Raw genomic sequence first — 23,283 nt, forward strand, 5'->3', positions numbered from 1 at the left:
GATTCTGAATAAGGAAGTCTATCACTCCATTTTGCAACGCCATGCCATACCCAGTGGACAGCGCTTGATTGGAGCCAATTTCATCCTACAACAGGACAATGACCCCAAACACACCTCCAAATTGTGCCAGAACTATTTAGAGCAGAAGCAGGCAGCTGGTATTCTATCGGTAATGGAGTGGCCAGCGCAGTCACCAGATCTGAACCCCATTGAGCTGTTGTGGGAGCAGCTTGACCGTATGGTACGCAAGAAGTGCCCATCCAAGCAATCCAACTTGTGGGAGCTGCTTTTGGAAGCGTGGAGTGCAATTTCTCCAGATTACCTCAACAAATTAACAGCTAGAATGCCAAAGGTCTGCAATGCCGTAATTGCTGCAAATGGAGGATTCTTTGACGAAAGCAAAGTTTGATGTAAAAAAAATCTTATTTCAAATACAAATCATTATTTCTAACCTTGTCAATGTCTTGACTCTATTTTCTATTCATTTCACAACGTTTGGTGGTGAATAAGTGTGACTTTTCATGGAAAACACGAAATTGTTTGGGTGACCCCAAACTTTTGAACGGTAGTGTATATATATATATACACACACACATATATATATATATATATATATATATATATATATATATATATATATATATATATATATATATGTATATATATATATATATATATATATATATATATATATATATATATACATATATATGACAGACAGAGAGAGAGCGAGCGAGAGTACCTGCAATGAAGTGGAAGTGTGACTTTTCATGGAAAACACAAAATTGTTTGGGTGACCCCAAACTTTTGAACGGTAGTGTGTATATATATATATATACATATATATATATATATATATATATATATATATATATATATATATATATATATATATATATATATACACATATATATATATATATATATATATATATATATATATATATATATATATATATATATATATATATATATATATATATATATATATATACATATATATGACAGACAGAGAGAGAGAGAGCGAGAGTACCTGCAATGAAGTGGAAGCAGCACCAACTAGCAAGCCGAGGGATTGTGCAACCAGAGAAGTGCAAATGGACAGCGCTATGAAGAGGAGGTACCGGCTGACCTCAGGAGGTTGCTCTGTCATCCAGTACACAATGCTGCAATACATGATGGGGCAGATCACCTGAAACGACATATTGTTATCATTAGTTGCTAGTTTAATTCCTACTTGAATATAATGCCTATAGTATTGTATTATTGATCTATCACCACTTGCAATGCTGCTGCCTGTAGTTTCTGCTTTTATTCATTGGACATAGCTTTTATAAATTATCATGGCTCTTTTATTAATTGATAAATACTTTATGCGAGCTTAACCCATTTTATATACATTTACATTTTAAAATGATCACTTCTACATTATTAGAAAATTACAACGTCCCATTTTTGTTGAGCTAGTTTTAGAGCAAGCCCGCGGGGTACTCACATGGTCCTTGGGAGCTACCTGGTGCCCACAGACCATAGCTTTTTTTTTTTACAATTCTTCTGACCAATCCAGCTGGGATCAGGTACCTGTTAATGATAGTTGTGTTTCTAAGTCGGCATTGTAACTAAAATTTATGTGCACCTGTCAATCACCTCCAGCCCTCCCTGTGTGGAGTTTGCATGATCTCTCCTTGTCTGCATGGATACAGATACTCTGGTTTCCTTCCACCTCTCAAAAACATGCATGGTAGATGATTGAGCACTCCAAATTGCCCCTAGGTGCGAGAGCGGGTGGTTGTTCATCTCTATATGCCCTGTGATTGCCTGGCAACCAGTTCAGGGTGTTTTCCGCCTACTGCCCGATGACTGCTGGGATAGGCTCTAGCACCCCTCGTGGTATGGAAAGGTAGTTGGAAGTAATTAATCTTCTCATTGTCATTGTGCCTGTTCACTTGTCCCCACAAATGTTATGGTTTGATCATGTGCTACAATAGTGACCATTTGTTAGATAAATTGTATATATATGTTATCATGTGTTCCCTAATGCAGTGTTTCCCAACCTTTTTTCAATCACGGCACACCTTTTCATTGGAAAAAATCTCGCGGCACACCACCAACAAAAATCTGTTAAGCTCCTATATTAAAATCAGTTATATTACAACGAAACACGTACAGTCCTATTCCTATATATGTATGGAGAGTCGAATAATTTAATAGAAATAAATACTAAATATTCTTTAAATTGTATTCCTTTTTTTAAATAAAAGTGACAGTTTTTTAAAAAGGTTTTAGACGGTGTAAGAAATAAACTATTCAAAGTGATTGTGATTAAAATAAAAGAATCAACGTGATTTTGTTTACTGTTTTAGACTAGGTCTATAAATATTGCAACAATAAGAACAAAGTCACTTTTAAAGACGCTTTGCTGTTCTGACAGCAGCTGAGTGGCTATCACAGTCGAGGAATCTCGACTTGACTGCTTATTTTACGTATGTGAAAAATAACCAATCCAGGTTCTCCGGTTGAACTGCATGCTCTGATTTCCATTGGACAACAAACGCACCACAACCGTCATAGTGTCTGTCACTGTTAGCAAAGGCACACGGCAACACACACATAAACTGAATATGTGCCGATGCAATACAATCAGATCGACACAATCTGAAATCTCAAGATTCTCCGATTCTCCACACATGCACGATTAGCAAGTGGCTGACCAGGCCTTGCGCGAACTGACCAGTGGTTTGGCGATCCTGTTTACAATGCGCTCCGTAATTAATATTGGACAATCCCACGGCACAGCTGAACGTCTCTCACGGCACACCAGTGTGCCGCGGCACAGTGGTTGGGAAACACTGCCCTAATGAGTACTTATTAATAAGATTATTGCACAGAATGCTTGCTGTTTCGCCTTGCAGACGTCCACCAGTCCACAACAAGTCATACGATGCTGTCTGGAGCTTCCTGACCTTCTACATCTCTGGGAATCCAAGAAAGTTGTTGATAGCTCAATCTATTTTGTTGATGTTTGCACATGGCGTTTTGTCTTTGCACTCTTTTCTCATGGTGTCTTGTCTGTGACTTCTTATTTCACATAGAATCTCGTTTCTTCTCTCATGAGACAAAGCCCACGCTTCCCCCCCACCTATCAGGGGCTAGTCTCACATTGTGGGTAGGGCATTCCAAATAAAAAGAGTGAGGAGTGTAAACAGATTTTTAGTGTATTCTGATTGCTGTAAGTCTGGATGCACTCGTCGCGAGAAAAGACTCAATATTCTGCCTCACTGGTTTTGTCTGCTGATCCTTTTGCTGATTTTGAACCTGACAGATTTTTGGGGGCTCGTCCGGGATCTCAATAGGCCTGCTGCCATCTGTGGTGTTTTTTTTCTTAACTCTTGTTTAGCTGGTTTGGCATCTTTATCCATGAAAAGATAGGTTTTATACTTACTTTAAGAAAAAGGCAAAAATAAGTTTTTCTTACACAATAGGAAGGTTAAGGAGTTTGTTAAAATCCACGGGAGGGCGGACTCCCCTGCTTGCCTGTGAGACGATAAAAGTGCGCATTGTGTGTGTGTGTGTGTGTGTGTGTATGGTTTGACTGAGAGTGACCTCATTTGAGCTCTCCTCTATATAAACAAAACAGGATTGTAAACCGTGGCTTTGTGTGGACAAAAGCAAGGATTCTCCGCTTCCTCCGGGAAGGAGACTCACCACACATCGAACATTTAACCACTGTCCTGTGAATAAAGTTGACTTTAGGACACTGTAGGTGCCATTCAAATTGCCAAGTCCGAAACTTAGAAAAATAAACCATGGGAAAATCAAATAGCAAACAAAAGCCGCTACCCCGACATGAATTAAAATGCAAAGATTGGAAATTAATGGAAGGGGTCGACACCGAAAATATAAAATATCTTGACAAATGCATATTTTGGACAGAGGTGGGGGTTGTATTATGCGATGTGGTGGTGACGAGGCTCTCCGCACTTCAGTTGCTCCCCCCACCCTTGTTACCAGCTGGGAAGATTGTCATGTCTGTTGTGGGCCTGTGTGTTTGTTTCTGTGTATGTTTGTCTTTGTGTATCAGTTCGTTGTAAAGGTTGGAATTGCGTTAAGTTGGTGCACGACAACAGTGTGCTAGACAATGGTTTATCAGATTTGCATTGTTAAATGTAAAAATTAGAAATTATAGAATAATATGAGGGTTGTGGGCGGAAACTCGTCCGACGAGGAGAGTGCCCAACCCTCATAATAATGTGAGAGTAAGAGAAAACATGCATTGTAGAACTGGATAAAATTAGGTTAATGATTAGAAATCAATGGTGTTATTGTTATTCTCTAATCCCCTGCATTGCAAATGTCTTCTTGATGCAGATAGGTTAACAGGCTAGGACTTTAGTGAGGAGATAATGTATCAATTGATGGGGGTTAGTAATTGTCCAAATTCTAGTCACATGTTTTGAGGGACCACAGCAACAACATTATATTTAATTTGCAGGCCATTATTTAGTATGATATGACAGTGTCTAGCTAAGTGGACTGTTCTATCAAAAAATGTGAGAGTGAAGGAGGAGGTTTGATTTGTGATCTGACATTTGGGTCCCATTTTGAAGAGTCTGCAGGAGCATAGATTGTCTTTGTTTGTTTTTAAAGATATGTTTAACAGTTTATCTCGATGCAGTAAGGATATAGCAATTTTGCAAGACTTAAAATTAAAAATTAAAAAGCAAAATTACATTCTCATTTTCCCAGATGAGAGGAAAATTGAAAGATAAGGAAGACGAAGAAAAGATAAAAAGAACTTGCTGTTGCACAGACAGGAAGATGATGACAGTGTCAGCGCGAGCTCGCTTAAGAATCGCATCTAAGAGTGTCATGAATGAAGATGAGGAAAATGATCAAATTACAAAGACAGATGTTGTGGCACGGCAAAGCGAACCATCCTTTCCGTCTTTGTACCCCAAATTAAACAACTCATTGCTTCCTATAATTTTAGAGGTGATGAAGTACAACAGGTTTTCATGGCATCCTTAACCAAACATTGGGCAAGCGTTAAAGGCACCTGGAGTCCTTTTGATCTCCAGGGCCGCCCATTGGAATATAACGGGGTGCCATTACAAATACAAATTGACCAACTATTGGGCAGGATAAAAATAAAATTCTAACGTAGAGCAAATTACACAGACATTGGCCGAACTAAACAAAAACAAGATAAGTTGTTTGAAGACTTTAGACACAGACCTGAAAGAGTGTTCAACTGATGGCTATGATCAACAACTCAAAAATGCTCTACATGCAAATTTGCGATCAGTATTATGTCGACAACGAATAAATTCGACAAATTTTTTCCCTATAAAATGGTGCCGTTTGGGTTTGAAGTACATAGTCGCTTCAAAGGAGGAAAAGCATGATTTAAGATACGCGATTGATCAATGAGAAGGCTATCCCTTGTGCCAGGGGTGTCAAACTCATTTGTTCGCGGGCCGCAGTGTAGTCATGGCTTCTTTTGGAGGGCCGGTATGACTGTCATACCCAGGTAGATGTGTGAGCGCCTCATATTGTGGGAGCTGCAAAACAAGCTGACGAGTAACTCGCTTTCAAATCAGACAAATACAAACTGGTCTAATATTTAAATTTACAACATTACTAAAAGGGAAGATAATTTGCAATTTGAGTAATGACACATGAATATGAAGCACAATTTGACACCTGTGCCTTATACAAAGGTAAAGTAGGATTAGGAATTGCTTGCAATATAATTACAAATTAGTTAACACCTGTGTGATTGTTTGGTTGATTGATTGATTGATTAATTGATTGATTGATTGATTGATTGATTGATTGATTGGTTGATTGATTGTCAGATTGAGTGAGTGAGTGAGTGAGTGAGTGAGTGAGTGAGTGAGTGAGTGAGTGAGTGAGTGAGTGAGTGAGTGAGTGAGTGAGTGCCATGGCTTTTGTCTTGGACTTACAATAACTCATTAATGTTTACTGTGGCTCCTAATACATCTTCTTCTATTATTTTACCTATGAAAAGTTTGAAAGGTTTTCATAATGGTCACCCCACTACTGGGGATAAGTGGCTCGGATATTGGTGGTATTTATCTGGCCACCCGGTTAGCACCGACTGGGGTAGCCTTGTCACCACACAAATGCGAGAGTATTGGCCCTCTGGTTCCAGTGAAGAGGCTGTGTTCTTTGCTAAACAAGTGACTTTGAAGAGTCAGGGCACAAGCCTCCTTTTGACTCTTACATTCCCTGATGGTCAAATTCGTCCTCCAAATGCCACCTTGTTTAACACTTCTTGTTGGGGTTTTCAACTGTGGGCCTGGTCCTCTGGAATCGATCCTCACTTTCCTATTGCTATTTGCATTAATAAAACAATGTCGATGGCAGACCGTCCCGTTACAAATAATTACACCCTGTTAGCAGGAGCAAAAATCACAAGTTATGCTCCTCACTGATGTAGACAGCTATTTTGTAGCCTCCACAGGAATAAGCGGTCAAACCGACAACTGGCTTCTTATGGCTGAGCAAGCCGCAAAGATGGCTAACACCAGTTGCATTGCATGCATGGGTCCACGACCTCTTTTGAAAATCATACCTGCAAATATAGTTCCTAAGTGTGCTGTTGTTTTAATGTTAAACTCATCCATTTCACCCACTCATGATTGTTTTAAATGGGATACGGTTTACCCTGTTGCCTCTATGACAAAGTATAAACCCCTTTTTTCGTCCGATGTAGCTAGGGGTAGTTTTACGTGCATTAGGTTACCTGGTACCGGTGAGATGCTGGGCGCCCTACCTACTCCATGGTGTGGCTGCCCCTTTTTTGCCCATTGCTCGTAGTGATATTTGGTTTTGGTGTAATAGTAACGAACTTTATGATAGGTTGCCTTTAAACAGCTCTGGAATTTGCGCTTTGGTAACCCTATTGCTTCCTGTTGATTTGATACCAATGTCCTCTTATGATCTGACATCTTTTGCTAAGTCCGTAGTGCCCGGATTCTGGCCGAGAACGACACGAAACGCCGAATGGCGGGGCGCAGCTAATCCAATTTACATGGACGCCATTGGTGTTCCTAGAGGAGTACTGGATGAGTATAAGCTGGTGAATCAGATAGCAGCTGGTTTTGAATCCGCCCTGTGTTGGTGGTGTACTCTTAACAAAAATGTTGACAGGATTAACTACGTCCATTACAACGTGCAGAGGCTTGGAAACTGGTCCGAGGCAGGTTTCAGGGCGGTCCACTCCCAACTGGCCGCTACTTCCCTCTTGGCTTTCCAGATTCGAATGGCCCTTGACATGCTACTCTCAAAAGAGGGCGGTGTCTGCGCCATGTTCGGTGAGCAATGTTGCACGTTTATTCCAAATAATACTGCAGCCGGCGGAAGCCTGTCCCGGGTCCTTGAGGGCCTGCGGACCTTGAACGGGAAGATGGAGGAACACAGTGGGGTGAACACAGAGGTTTGGACCGACTGGTTGAACGTGTTCGGAAAGTACCGCACCCTGGTTTCCTCTGCCCTGGTCTCCATTGCCGTTTTCTCTGCCATTTTGACCTTGTGTGGATGTTGTTGCATCCCTTGTCTCCGATCCCTAATTAACAGGCGAATTACAGCTGCTATCTCTCCACCAGCTGAGACTTTCCCGTTGCTCCAAAGGGATGACCTTTCGATCGACGGGGGCTCCTTCTCTAGTGACGACCCGGTCAGCGAATCTATTGTGGTAAACCTGTCCGATTTGTTTCCTGACCCTGGCTTTGCCGGTTAAGACTCAGTTTCCTCCCGAGTGTAAGTTAGTTCTTGCGAAATGTGATCCCTTCGCTGAAAATCTTTTTGAAGTGGCCATATGGGTGATGAGTTGGTCTCCGGGAACTTATGATAAAACAGGGGGGAATTGTTAGATAAATTGTATATATATGTTATCATGTGTTCCCTAATGAGTACTTATTAATAAGATTATTGCACAGAATGCTTGCTGTTCCGCCTTGCAGACGTCCACCAGTCCACAACAAGTCATACGATGCTGTCTGGAGCTTCCTGACCTTCTACATCTCTGGGAATCCAAGAAAGTTGTTGATAGCTCAATCTATTTTGTTGATGTCTGCACATGGCATTTTGTCTTTGCACTCTTTTCTCATGGTGTCTTGTCTGTGACTTCTTATTTCACATAGAATCTCGTTTCTTCTCTCATGAGACAAAGCTCGCGCTTCCCCCCCACCTATCAGGGGCTAGTCTCACATTGTGGGTAGGGCATTCCAAATAAAAAGAGTGAGGAGTGTAAAGAGATTTTTAGTGTATTCGGATTGCTGTAAGTCTGGATGCACTCCTCGCGAGAAAAGACTCAATATTCTGCCTCACTGGTTTTGTCTGCTGATCCTTTTGCTGATTTTGAACCTGACACCATTGAACATTTTTGTTTTTATTTGATCATTTTGTGGTGACCCACACTCACTGGGGGCCTTCAGCTTTGAGGGAGTGGTGGAAGTATGACACTTGTATCAAAGGGATGATAGAGATCAAATCTTGCAGAAAACCTGTTGGATGCTTGACTACATCTCGAGAATTTCCAAGTTTACGTTCCTGCAAGTGTGATTTACAGAGAATAGCCACCGAGATTTTACATGCTGCTCAGTGACATGTGGCGCTATGTTATATATTTTGTTCAGGTTGATGACCCCTGCTGTAGAGTAATGTGGACATCTGATTGTTTTAATCTAAGGCTCAATTACTGCCAACCCACTTGGAATGGAATATCAGCCACGGTCTTGGCCAGATAATAGGCTTTCAGGCTGTACCAGTAGTTCAGATGCTCCCTCAGAAACACTGACATCTCCAGAGGAACTGAAATAGAAGAGACATGTACCTACACTGATTGACAGAATCATGAGAATGCCGAGGTGGCTGCTCTCTGCTCTTTTCTTTTTTAATACTCACAGGTTAACACAGTTGGCATGAGTGCTCCAAACATGAGGAAAAGCATTGAGAAGAAGAGAAATCCGGTGTTGTTAAGCACCTTGCTGGCATCATTACCAATGTTCAGATAGAGCAAGCCTATCACCACACCTATGACAATGTGGGACATCAGTCTGAGGTGGGTCAAAACCTGAAATCAGAGAAAAACTTGTATCTTTCATTGTAGTATTACTATATTGGTATATTTATGCTACATGTTGAATAAGTATTTGTAGGGCATTATAATCAGTTACCTGGTCTCGACAAATAGTTATGAAGGTTCTCTTGAAGAGGATGCAGAACTGTGTCAGTGTGCTTGTAGCAAAAGTATGTCTCTCTATGTGTCCAGTATCCTAAGCAAAATTGAGACAGGATTTTTATTTTATTTTATTACAGTACATAATCTTAAGAATTAGACCTAATTTTGCGCCTGCTTACTTGTCCCCACAAAGACTATGGTTTCTTCAAGCAAGTTTTATTTTTTAAATATTATATATTATATTTTAAATCAGCAGTTTACTCCTTCAAATCGAATCAATATAAATAAACTTGAGATTCATACCGCTTTTCTGACATACAACACAAAAGTAATATTCACAAAAGTAGTTTTATCCTTAATTGAGCTTCTCATTATTGATTATAGTGTGTATAGTGGTTTAAGATTTTGGTTGTGTTCTTTGCTATGCTGTCAAACAATCTATTTTCGTAAAAAGCCTTGAATTAAGCAGTGTGCTCCTTTGATTAGTTGAGGGGGGAAAAAATCATGCAATTCAGAATTTGATGCACAGCAACACTTTGTTTACTGCCCACCATGGAATGTTCTGTGGTATAGACCAATGAGCCATTGGTACCACGCTGGTTCTTTTTGTCTTCTGTTCCACACATTCCTCCTTGGACTGCTTCAAACAAAACTGGGTTCAGGTCTCCATACTCTCCTGATGCCACTTCAATGACTGAATCAGAATCAGGGAGATGTAATGTAATTCAAAAGGAGGGAAATATTAAGAAGCTTTATCATAAAAAAAAAAGTTAAAATAGACCTACTGAAGTCTGCGGGGTTATGATAGGTGGGACAGTAAAGTCCCAGTCTTTTCAAATAGGGAATAAGGTAGGGGCCTGTGCCTTTGTAGATACACTGACCCTGGCCGAGGATGTAGAGCTGTGAAAGGACACATTTGTTCAATTAATCGCTCTTTAGGGGAGGGAGATATTATGGAGGATAAATCTGTGCAAAACAATTTGTGGGGTGTGGGGGTTCCAAGCTATTTAATATTCATGGAGAAGCAAAGGTCAAAAAAACTTAGACAAACAATGAAGTGAAATCAATATTTACTTTTCTCATAAATGCAATGAAAAGGTCAACAAGGTTATCTTGAGGACTGGTATGAAACAAGATCTAAAATAAAAACAAAAGTAATCCCAGAAACAAACAGGTTCTCAGAATGACTTCTCATGTTCTCATCCTGCAGTTGGATGAATGACTCATATTGTAACAAAGGCAACAGGGGAGGGCAAATGAAGGATGATTGATGAGTGTTGTGAGAACAAACAAAGAGATGGAAAAAAGGACAAACCAGGTAACAAAAGTGTGTGTCAAACCCTGAATGGGTTAACCAAATCACTTGGAAGAACAATTATAAAACATTTGATGAATTCATGTATACGGCACAAGTATGATCAAAAATTTAAATCCATGTTTGAGTGAGTGTGTGCCTCTTTGTGAAAAAATGTATACCTTGTCAAACATCTCAAAGAGTTTAGCGCTTGGTTGATGGATGGTGCAGACGATAGTCCTTCCTCCCAGCGCCAAAGAACGCATGAGGGACAAAACCTGATAACACGATGTGCTGTCTAAGCCACTGCAGAAACAAACAAAACAAACTCAATGAGCATAGGGAAAGTGTGGTGAAGAGAAACAGGCATGCTTATTCATCATTATCTCTGCAGTAAGGGACCATAACAACCAGAACATCCATCCATCCATCCATCTTCTTCCGCTTATCCGGGGTCGGGTCGCGGGGGCAGCAGCTTTAGGAGGGACTCCCAGACTTCCCTCTCCCCAGCCACTTCATCCAGCTCATCCCAGGGGATCTCAAGGCGTTCCCAGGCCAGCTGAGAGACATAGTCTCTCCAGCGCGTTCTGGGTCGTCCCCGGGGTCTCCTACCGGTGGGACATGCCCGGAACACCTCCCCAGGGAGGCGTTCAGGAGGCATCCTGATAAGATGCCCGAGCCACCTCACCTGGCTCCTCTCAACGTGGAGGAGTAGCGACTCCGAGTCGCTCCCCGATGACCGAGCTTCTCACCCTATCTCTAAGGGAGAGCCCGGACATCCTGCGGAGAAAACTCATTTCGGCCGCTTGTATTCAGGATCTCATTCTTTCGGTCACGACCCATAGCTCGTGACCATAGGTGAGGGTAGGAGCGTAAATCGACCGATAAATTGAGAGCTTTGCCTTTTGGCTCAGCTCTCTCTTCATCACGACGGACCGGTACAGGGTCCGCATGACTGCCGACGCTGCACCGATCCGCCTGTCGATCTCGCGCTCCATCCTCCCCTCACTCGTGAACAGGACTCCAAGATACTTGAACTCCTACACTTGGGGCAGGATCTCATCCCCGATCCGGAGAGGGCATTCCACCCTTTTCCGATCGAGGACCATGGACTCGGATTTGGAGGTGCTGACCCTCATCCCGACCGCTTCACACTCGGCTGCAAACCGTTCCAGCGAGAGCTGGAGATCACGGCCTGAAGAAACCAACAGCACCACGTCATCTGCAAAAAGCAGAGACACGATGCTGAGGTCCCCAAACCGGACCCCCTCAACGCCTCGGCTGCGCCTACAAATTCTGTCCATAAAAATTATGAACAGAATCAGTGACAAAGGGCAGCCTTGGCGGAGTCCAACCCTCACTGGGAACGAATCCGACTTACTGCCGGAAATGCTGACCAAACTGCGCACCAGACTCTGGCATCGGTGATACAGGGACCGAACCGCCCTTATCAGTTGGCTCCACACCCCGTACTCTCGAAGCACCCTCCACAGAACCTCCCGAGGGACACGGTCGAACGCCTTCTCCATGTCCACAAAACACATGTGGACCGGTTGGGCGAACTCCCATGCACTCTCGAGGATCCTGCCGAGGGTGTAGAGCTGGTCCACTGTTCCACGGCCAGGACGAAAGCCACACTGCTCCTCCTGAATCCGAGGTTCGACCTCCCGACGGACCCTCCTCTCCAGCACCCCTGAATAGACCTTACCGGGGAGGCTGAGGAGTGTGATTCCCCTGTAATTGGAACACACCCTCCGGTCCCCCTTCTTAAAGGGGGGAACCACCACCCCAGTCTGCCAATCCAGAGGCACTGTCCCCGATGTCCACGCAATGTTGTAGAGGCGTGTCAGCCATGGCAGCCCCACAACATCCAGAGCCTTTAAGAACTCCGGGCGGATCTCATCCACCCCCCGGGCCTTGCCACCGAGGAATTTTTTAACTACCTCAGCGACTTCGACCCCAGAGATTGGAGATTCCGCTTCAGAGTCTCCAGGCCCTGCTTCCTCAATGGAAGGCGTGTAAGTGGTATTGAGGAGGTCTTCGAAGTATTCTCCCCACTGACTCACGACATCCCGAGTCGAGGTCAGCAGCACGCCATCCCCACGCCGCAAACAGTGTTGACGTTGCACTGCTTCCCCCCTCCTGAGACGCCGGATGGTGGACCAGAATTTCCTCAAAGCCGTCCGGAAGTCATTCTCCATGGCCTCACCAAACTCCTCCCACACCCGGGTTTTTGCCTCACCAACCGCCGAAGCCGCGTTCCGCTTGGCCATCCGGTACCTGTCAGCTGCCTCCGGGAGTCCCGCAGGCCAAAACGGCCCGATAGGACTCCTTTTTCAGCTTGACGGCATCCCTTAACGCTGATGTCCACCAGCGGGTTCGAGGATTGCCGCCACGACAGGCACCAACGACCTTACGGCCACAGATCCGGTTGGCCGCGTCAACAATGGAGGTGCGGAACATGGTCCACTCAGACTCAATGTCCCCCGCCTCCCCTGGGACGTGGGAAAAGCTCTGCCGGAGGTGGGAGTTGAAGCTCTTCCTGACAGGAGATTCTGCCAGACGTTCCCAGCAGACCCTCACAGAGTGTTTGGGTCTGCCAGGTCGGACCGGCATCTTCCCCCTCCATCGGAGCCAACCCACCACCAGGTGGTTATCAGTTGACAGCTCCGCCCCTCTCTCTTCACCCGAGTGTCCAAAACATGCGGCCGCAAATCCGATGACACGACTACAAAGTCGATCATCAAACTGCTGCCTAGGGTGTCCTGGTGCCAAGTGCACACATGGACACCCTTATGTTTGAACATGGTGTTCATTATTGAAAATCCGTGTCGAGCACAGAAGTCCAATAATAGAAGACCGCTCGGGTTCAGATCGGGGGGGGCGTTCCTCCCAATCACGCCCTTCCAGGTCTCACTGTCATTGCCCACGTGAGCATTGAACTCACCCAGTAGAACGATGGAGTCCCCAGAAGGAGCGCTCTCCAGCACTTCCTGCAGGGACTCCAAGAAATGTGGGTACTCTGAGCTGCCGTTTGGTGCATAGACACAAACAACAGTCAGGACCCGTCCCCCCACCCGAAGGCGGAGGGAGGCTACCCTCTCGTTCACCGGGGTGAACCCCAATGTGCAGGCGCCCAGCCGGGGGGCAATAAGTATACCCACACTTGCTCAACCCCTCTCACCGTGGGCAACTCCAGAGTGGAAGAGAGTCCAGTCCGTCTCGAGAGGGCTTGTACCGGAACCCAAACTGTGCGTGGAGGCTAGTCTGACTATATCTAGTTGGAATTTTTCTGCCTCGCACACCAGCTTGGGCTCCTTTCCAGCCAGAGAGGTGACATTCCATGTCCCAAGAGCCAGCTTCTGCAGCCGGGGATCAGACCGCCAAGGTCCCTGCCTTTGGCAGCCGCCTGACTCACACTGCACCCGACCCCTTTGGCCCCTCCCACAGGTGGTGAGCCCGTGGGAAGGGGGACCCACGTTTCCTTTTCGGGCTGTGCCCGGCCGGTCCCCATGGGCGAAGGCCCGGCCACCAGGCCTGGCTCCAGAGGGGGGCTCCGGTGACCCGCGTCCGGGCGAGGGAAAACGAAGTCCATTTATTTTTCTCATCATAAGGGGCTTCTGTGAGCCGTGCTTTGTCTGGCCCCTCACCTAGGACCTGTTTGCCATGGGTGACCCTACCAGGGGCATGAAGCCCCCGACAACATGGCTCCTAGGATCATAGGGGCACGCAAACCCCTCCACCACGATAAGGTGACGACTCACGGAGAGGCAACCAGAACATGTGTCACTTATTAAATTGTCATATTCTGCAAGTGACTCACTGCAACTAAACCGATTCACAACATCTGCCTAAAATGATGATGAATTAATATGACTGAATGTTATTTTTGTATAAGTTAAGGAATTTGTCAATGGAAAAAGAGTAGACTTGACTAACATGACCTCAGCATCAACTACAAATTAAATCTTGAGGTTGTTGAACCCCTATTGTAGATTATACCCCATTGTTTGTGACAATGATTTAATTTACGACTGTACAAATAAAATGTTAATTTGTAAGATATGGTCATCTAACGTCATCACTGTGACTTAAATAATTTTCCTGAGAGCATGTTTGCATGTTTACATCTGGAAGCTTCCAATATATGCAACATCTGAACTTTGGATTCTGTAACCACATGGAACTATTTTGTCTGTCCCACATATATATATATATATATATATATATATATATATATATATATATATATATATATATATATATATATATATATATATATATATATATATATATGCAACATCTGAACTTTGGATTCTGTAACTACATGGAACTATTTTGTCTGTCCCACATATATATATATATATATATATATATATATATATATATATATATATATATATATATATATATATATATATATATAAAATGTAAATAAATAAATATATAATAAATATATATATATATATTTATATATATATATATATTTATTATATATTTATTTATTTACATTTTTTCAAATTTGTTTTGGTAATTTTTGTACCAAATTGTTATTACGCAATTTAAAATATATATATGCGTCTGTCTGTATTTACACTGTGTTTTTCTTTACCTGGTGGGTTCATCAAAAAACATGACTGGTGGATTGTTGACCAGCTCAAGGGCAATGGCGAGCCTTTTACACTGACCGCCTGATAGTGAGCTGGTACGAGTACGAGCACACTCAAGAAGCCCCAAGGCAATCAGAATCTCATTAACCTATCAAAGAAACATGAACATTAAGAGAGCAAAAAATCAATTGGGGGAATCATAGTCGACATTAAAGCGCACATCCCCTTTCGTTGGCTACGCTCAAAATGCTTCTGACCTCAAGCAAACGAATGCCAACGTGGGGTGTGAGTGCTTGGCAGTCCTTGGCAAAAGTCCTTGGTTGACGCAGCGAGTGTGATAATGATAAAATTTTAGCTTATTGGCACATCTTCGTATGTAGAACATAAATTTTTTTCAAGATGAACAAACCACAGTTACTTTACTTTTGGTTCTCACTGTGACCACATGTAGCTACGTGTCAGATACCCCAAATATTAACACAGCAACATTACTTTTGAGCATGTCATAAATTGCCAGAATTGGATATATTGCCCCTGTGTACTTTGTCTGTTTTCTTTTTAGTTTACCAGTTTTTTCTTCACATCCATAGACTCATTGAGCTTCAAGTTGGCTGATACCTGTAATATAATCACAAGACAATACAAAAAAAAGTGAATATCAGCAAGAACATGCATTATATAAAGGTTCAAAATAATGTATAACTGCTTACCATCATGGCTTCTTGTGCAGTAAGATGTGGCAGCAACATGTCTTGTTGCATGATATAGCATGACACTTTCCGAAATGACCTCAGGTCCCTGGGTCTCCCATTTACAAGGATTTGACCCTTCATTCCTTTTCCCCTAATCAGAATAAAAGATAATTCAAACGGGGACAGAAAATACCCAAGTCCAAGAGATAAAATCAGTACAGTAATAAAGTTGCTATGAGGACATTCATTTTTTATTTATTTGTTTGATTGTTGATAAATAATCTGATTTGTACTTGGTACTTTAAGAAGTGCTGATTTTAGTCATGGCAAAGACTATGGACAATAACTTTAGCATTTGAGGTGGATTAGCTCACCTGTACCCTGCCAAAATGTTCATTAAAGTAGACTTTCCAGCACCTGAGGGACCCATGATTCCTACGAGTTCCCGACTGCAGAATTTCCCAGAGATGCTTTTCAATAAGGCTTTAAATCCTAATAAAAATATTGAAAATAGATAGACATGGTATTGATCATTTAGGGATTCATATGCCGTATGTAGAAACAGTAAATTAAAGTTTCATCCAAGTTGTCAAGTTATGAATGAAAATTGTTAATGGACAGCCTATGTTGTACAATATCCGTTTGTGAACAAGAAAGTGTAAGACAAGTAACTGTAAGACTAAAAGTAATAAAGAATAAAAATACAGTGATCCCTCGCCACTTTATGCTTCACCTTTAGCTAATGCGCTACTTTGTGGGTTTATAAGCGACAGGTGAACGGTATCTAAACACACACTGATAGCGTGGGGCGTGCCTCTGAGCAATGTGTGTCACTGCGGACGTGACTGGGTTCAAACACAGGAGGCGGTGTGTTTATATTGCATGTTTGTTTAAATGCCTTAATAATACATACGTATATTTCTACTTTGCGGAATTTTGATTTTTGTGGGTGGTTCTGGAACACATCTCCAGCAATAAATGGGGTATCACTGTGAATATAAAAGTAAAATAAAGAGGTAAATAAAAACATTATGTATAAAAAATATATTTTTGTGTTCAATTTTATGAGTTCCTCATAACACTTCATTTTCAATTAATGTTTGGCTGTTATATTGGAGAATTAACATACACCACCTTCACAAGCTTTCACCGCTCAGTGAAAACTGATAAATGGAAGACTGACAAAACCAAAAGCCAAATGGATGACTGACAAAACAATTTGTATGAAAGATGAGTTTAATGTGCATTACCTCTCCTCTTACAGCAATATCCTTCCTGAATGGTGTAAGAGATGTTAATAAACTCAAGGTCTACAGGTGAACGTTTGGGTAGATGGGTGATGCGCTGTGCTTCTGTGATCTGGTTCTCAACTTTCTTTAGCTTCAGCATGGAAGTCTCCTGTTGCTGAGTACCTCCATTACAAATGATGGTGTCCTCTATGGAAACACTCACAGAGTCGGGTTCCAACCCCTTGTTATCCATACTCGTCTCCTGTGAGCATAAAATAATAGTAAAAGCGATAAATTGTTTGAAACGTTATTCCATTGGAAGTACATGAGTCAAATTACCAGTTGCAATTCAAAATTGTCCCAAATTAAATTGATGCAGTTAATCTTTCTAATTTGGCGACTATGCTTGCAATATGAGTTTTGCAATCCAATTCCATCCTCTTGACAAGACTCTAAGTCGCAGAAATATGTAGTCAAACTCTTGATCACACATCAATATGGAGCCATAATCTAACACTGTGTAAGCGGTTCTTAAGTCTGAGGTGGTACAGTAATTTGTCCACATTGAGCTAGAGGTCTCATCTAATCTTTCATGAGGTTTTTAATCCTCTCTGGGATTAAAAACTTTCTTTTCCAGCCTTGATCTGTTGGGGGCAGGAGGGGCAGCAGTCACCTCCTTGGAAAAAATCTGCAGACTCATGTCCGATGCCAAGCTAATGTATGGGAAATGAATACTCCTTCACTTGCCCCCGACTTCACACTTAGACACACTCATTTTACTGACAGCATAGAGTGGGAGGTCTCAACCTTCGTTTTTAGGTGACAAAAGGTTCTGATAAAAAGAGAGCAGGGAACAGGGGAGACAAATTTCATGCCAACATGTCACGAGTCAACCTGGCGAGTACTCTGGACGAAAGCCACAGTCCACGGGGAGAAGAACTCAATGGCCCTGGATCACACCACCTCAAGTGCACTGTTACGTTTGAATCTCATTTGAAATGTTTCACTGCAACCAAATGGAAAAAATTGTTGGCACCCTTCTCTTAATAGAAGAAAATCCCACAGCGGTCACAAATATAACTTGAACCTGATGAAATAATGAAAAAAAACTGCATACAATTTAACAAATGAAAATGCTTCATTACTTTATACTTGTGGTTGAGCAGAATTATTTTTGAAAAACAAACTCATGAAACAGGCCTGTACAGGAAAATTATGTTACCCCCAGAATATACTGCAAATAATTTAACCATAGGAACTTGTTTCACCAAGGTTTGTCCACAGATGTCCTCAAACACACATCATAATCAGTCACGCAGCCTAAACATGAACCAAGGAAGCAAATGAGAGAGTCGTCTCAGGGGATCATAAAGAAAATTATGAACATGATAAAAGTAAAGACTCCAATCAGCTTGACGTTCCTGTGACTACAGTTGCACATACTATTCAGAAATGTAAGAACCAAAGGAATGTAGACCTCTCAGGACATGGCCGCAGGAAGAAAATGGATGACAAATTAAAGAGCCAGATAACGAACACACAAGGTAGCAAAAGAGCTCAGAACGACTTCCAAAGAAATCAAAGGTGAACTCGAACGTCAAGGTACAAGTACATTAGTGTCAGATCACACCATTTGTCCTTGAAAGAAAAAATTATAAAAACGCGAGACTGGAATTTGCCAAATTGGATGTTGACTAATCACAAAGCTTCTGAGAGAATGCTTCATAGCTTCATATTCAAAACTGCAAAACTGGAACTTTTTTTGTCATGTTCTGGGTGTCGAATCTGTCGTGATGAAATGATGAAGACTGTCGATGTATTCTAGAGAGAAATGTGCAACCCAGTGTTAGAAATGTTGCTCTCAGTTGCAGGTCATGGGTCGTGCAAAAGGACTCAAAACACACAGCTAAAACTACCCAAGAATAGCAAACTGTCGGACTATTCTGAAGTGGCTTTGTATGAGTCTTGATCTAAACCCTATTGAACCGGTAAAAAGAACTAAAACATACAGTCAAAGAAAGCATCCTTCAAAGTTGAGACAACTGAAGAAGTTTTCATGAGGAAAAGGTCAAAACACTTGCCCATAGTGTCATTGAAAGTTAACAACATTTTTCATTGCAGTGATTGCCTCAAATGGTTGGGTAATATGTATATTCCGGTACATAGTATAGGCTACAAAGCTCAAATATGCAATTGCATCAAAGTTTGCAATGTAAAATTCACATTTAGTGCTCAACAAAACATTGAATAGCACAACTGAGAATCAACTGCCAATCGGCCCAAAAAGCTTGTCTGGGATGCTAGTTCAGGCTGGCTAATAGTTCATTTACACATGTTGCACAGTCGCTCCTAAATTTGAAACTATCTCCTGTATGGTGGCAAATAAACTAGATTTGTTACAAGTGTGGTTCTCAGAAAGGGACAACGAGGAAACACTGATAAGCTGTGCTAATTGCTAAACTAATTCACATAATAGTGTGGATTCTACAAGGTTAAAAAAAAAAAAAAAAAGTTTGGCTATCCCTACAATGGCAAACTGTAAAATAATCTAGCGCGGATGGCATTTTGTCATCTCCGTAACATTTTCAACTGTGGCTGTTTTACCACTTCAAGGCCTGGATGACTTATTAATGGAACAAGAAATTTTTCAGCCAACCACAAAATCCTGAAGCTAAATGGTTAATTATAGGTTTGATACTTTTAATTTTTAATACCGTAATTTCCGGACTATAAGCCGCACCGGACTATAAGCCGCACCAGCTAAAATTCAGGGATATTTTAGTTTTTTTCTTACATAAGCCGCACCGGACTATAAGCCGCACGTGCACATGAGTTTTTTACAAAGAAAGACAGTACACAGAAAGCCGTAAAAATCCATAAATACGCCGCACCGCCATTTAAGCCTCAGGGTTCAAAGTAACCTTCTGAATAAAATGCATTAAAAGTTCACATTCATTACAACTTGTTTTTGGTGAGCAAAATGTCAGAACAATTGAATTTAAATGCTGATTGATTGGGTTTTAATACAATGCAGATGGTCCAAACAGCGCCACTGCTTTGTGTAATCGCTGAGTCACATGGCAGAGTAAGAGAAAGGGTTTAGAGCCCTTTGACGCAGGTCACCTAGTGTGCATTCCTACTAAAGCTCATAATAGTCACAAGCAACACAGCCAGAATCAGCAGGAGCCATAGTAGTGTTTCAAAATAGTATTTTTGTTGTTGTTGTTTTTTTCAAGATACCGCACAACAGTGGTCCACAGCCTTTTTACGAGTGTATAAAAGTGATCAAGTCATCACAAAAATCACGAAAACAATTTTATATAAGCCGCACCTGACTATAAGCCGCAGGGTTCAAAATTTTGGAAAAAAGACGCGGCTTATAGTCCGGAAATTACGGTACTTTAATATTACTATAGTAATAAACAGTACGTAACGATTAACAGTAGGTCTGTGAAGTGATTTTGCCCCTATGTTAACACGAGAATGCTGAAATGCTGTATATTGAGTTCAGACCAAGCAAAATAGGTTAACAGTGAAGGTCTCCCATGACTTAGTAAGCTAAATTGCTGAGGAAGTTTAAATGGGGAAACAAAAAGAACCATTTCTTCATTGAAGCTACAGAAGATGCATACACATTCGATCCAAATTGTTGTATAAATAATGTAGAAATGTTGTATTGCTTCGTTTTAAACAACCATAGATCCATGTAAAGTGCGGTTATTATTTTAACCAAATTTACTTTTGCTACTGAAATTAACATCAATATTCAATACAAGAAAAAATAGGTAACATAAATTTAAGAGATTTAAGTAAAAAGGTATTTTGAATTAACAATAATTACCCTTAAAGGGTAACTTGTGTGACATTAAGTATCTGCTTTTATCTAAAACAACATTTAAAACAATAACAGAGGGAAAAAGGCTGTACTTAAAGTTAATTTGGAAATTGGGTGTTGCTCTTACGTTATTTTTTGTCAAGTATGACGTCCAAGTTTGATGAGGTTGTACCGGCTTGAGTCTTCAGCATCCAGCCAAGAGTGTTCTACACCATCTCTTCTCGCCGGGCCCCAGTTTACAGGGTGCATTACTACAGGAGGGATGTGGGCGGGAGGTCGACTCGGGTTGACTTGGTAGGTGGATACTGTAGATGGCTGGGGGAGGGGCTGTTCTAACATACCTGAGTCACATGAGGGATTAAGCAACACCTCATGGAAATGTCTTTTTATGCCCTTCTTATCTTTATCATTTCTGATTCCTTTTTATTTCATTTTATTTCAATCACAACTTTACAGGATAGGATAACTTTGATGTTTTAGTTCCCATAAGTAAACACAAATGCAGTATTTGCTCATTCAAAAATTGCATAGTCCACTCTAATGAGTATTTCTATTACAGTATTTCTTTAAACTGCAGCTCCCGTTTAAAACTGAATAAAGAGAGTGTTGGAATCCCAGGAGAAAAACAAAAAAGGTTAAGCTAATTAAAACCACTGGAATTTTTAAAAATGGATACACAGAGATTACATGATTTTATCATATGGTCGGGTAGCAGTCAGCAAGACTACATTTGAACTTAATCCCAGAGACTATTTCTAACCTTCGGTAGGTGCTTCTGGTCTGATTAGCAAGGTATAAAAACAAAAAAACTGCTATTTAGCGTTACTATGGTAACATGTTTGAGATCAATATTCTTACACAAAATTTGGTTGTATTGTTACTATAATTAGATTTTTTTCATTTGGAACTCCCAGTTCCTTCAGTGAGTTTACATGCCTTGAGGTATGTTACATGTTACAGCTCCAATGACACATTATGTGGAAGTTGGAGTCACAATCAAATTCCTTCGTGGTTGGGAATGTGGCAAAAAGACAAGCATCAACTCGTCCACGAGAGTCACATATCTCCAATACTGAGCATGCAGCTAGATGTGACCCATACTCATTTAGATGGGAAATGTCTATACAATGTATATTTGGACAAGTCTTTGTCTTCTCTCTGGTCCATGTGGCTTTCAATAATATCAACTTACCAAAGGGGAAATCATTCTCCAAGTAACAAGTCCTGAGTCACTTAAATCTAGTCACTAGTGCCTTTATAAACAGCAGCAATTCATCAGGAGCAGGGCTTCTAACAGGCTTGATTTGTTCAACCTTTTCACTGGTCAAAGTGCCAAAGACAAAAAATGTAATTAGCCATTTTCTTAAGAAATGATGATCTTATCCCTACTACCTGCTGACAGAGGTCTATACTTGTAGTAATAACTCTTTCTTTAAACCATGGAATGATGGTGTCAAAGGTCTTCAAATATGCAGGTACACCTCAAGTCGTATAAAGTACTTACATCCATCCATCTGTGTTTCTATACCTCTTGACCCCACGGGGGTCGTAGGTGTGCTGGAGCCAATTCCAGCAGTCATCGGGCAGTCGGCGGGGGACACCCTGGACCGATTGCCAGCCAATCGCAGGGCACACAGAGACGAACAACCATCCGCACTCACACTCACTAGGGGCAATTTGGAGTGCTCAATCGGCCTACCAAGCATTGGGATGTGGGAGGAAACCGGGGTGCCCAGAGAAAATCCACGCGAGTACGGGGAGATCACAGGGAGGGCCGGTGGAATCAAACCCGCACCCTCCTAACTGTGAGGCGGACGTGCTAACCAGTGCACTACCGAGCCGCCTAATGTAATTACAGGCAATACATAAAAGCACATGTATCCTAAAGTACATATTGTGTAAGAACATAGTGGACATTTTTCAGCTGAAACCAATTCCATGATGCTAGTTCATTTTAAGTTGCTCTATTTTTTCATTCTTTTTTGTGTCAACCCCAAAACTTTCTTAACAATATGTTGTATGTGCCCCCACCAGGTGAACACTGATTAAAATGTGTGTGAGTGTGTGCGTGTATGTGTGTGTGTGTGTGTGTGTGTGTGCGCGCGCGCGCGCACGCGTGTATGTGTGTGTGTGTGTGTGTGGATGTGTTTGTGTGTGTGTGTGTGTGTGTGTGTGTGTGTGTGTGTGTGTGTGTGTGTGTGTGTGTGTGTGTGAGAAATATGAGTTAAGCAGGAAAAGTCATCCATTTTTATCCATCACGGGGAGGGGACAGTCACCTGCTGTCGACTAAAAATGACATCACAATTGCCAGGTCTCTGGTCACAACCAATCACAACTCACCAGTTTTCTGAAGCTCGGCAATTCATGAGGCTTCATTTCGCCATCACAATGATTCATTGATTTGGTTTTCCTTTA

The 23,283-nt window shown here is 41.8% G+C and overlaps 1 protein-coding gene across 3 annotated transcripts in view; it reads right to left on the reverse strand.

The window, feature by feature from the left end:
- Positions 1-21,148, reverse strand: part of LOC148394855 (ATP-binding cassette subfamily G member 4-like) — a 28,665-nt gene extending 7,517 nt beyond the window's left edge. For 2 of the 3 annotated variants that reach the window (XM_088380138.1, XM_088380140.1), the window contains exons 1-13: positions 20,996-21,148; positions 17,055-17,295; positions 16,179-16,296; positions 15,823-15,955; positions 15,680-15,730; positions 15,115-15,260; positions 10,685-10,808; positions 9,994-10,108; positions 9,760-9,902; positions 9,204-9,302; positions 8,932-9,100; positions 8,738-8,838; positions 1,034-1,192 (exon numbers count right to left, since the gene is read on the reverse strand). In XM_088380138.1, coding sequence (XP_088236264.1) covers positions 1,034-1,192; positions 8,738-8,838; positions 8,932-9,100; positions 9,204-9,302; positions 9,760-9,902; positions 9,994-10,108; positions 10,685-10,808; positions 15,115-15,260; positions 15,680-15,730; positions 15,823-15,955; positions 16,179-16,296; positions 17,055-17,286 — 1,590 coding nt within the window. In that variant the 5' untranslated portion in view covers positions 17,287-17,295; positions 20,996-21,148. The remainder of the gene's footprint in view (positions 1-1,033; positions 1,193-8,737; positions 8,839-8,931; positions 9,101-9,203; positions 9,303-9,759; positions 9,903-9,993; positions 10,109-10,684; positions 10,809-15,114; positions 15,261-15,679; positions 15,731-15,822; positions 15,956-16,178; positions 16,297-17,054; positions 17,296-20,995) is intronic. The other variant, XM_088380139.1, reaches the window with a different exon arrangement.
- Between the last annotated feature and the right edge of the window lie 2,135 nt (positions 21,149-23,283).

The sequence above is a fragment of the Syngnathus floridae genome, chromosome 7, assembly GCF_059516105.1.
Source record: "Syngnathus floridae isolate MCC-2025c chromosome 7, RoL_Sflo_1.0, whole genome shotgun sequence".
Classification (NCBI taxonomy): Eukaryota; Metazoa; Chordata; class Actinopteri; order Syngnathiformes; family Syngnathidae; genus Syngnathus; species Syngnathus floridae.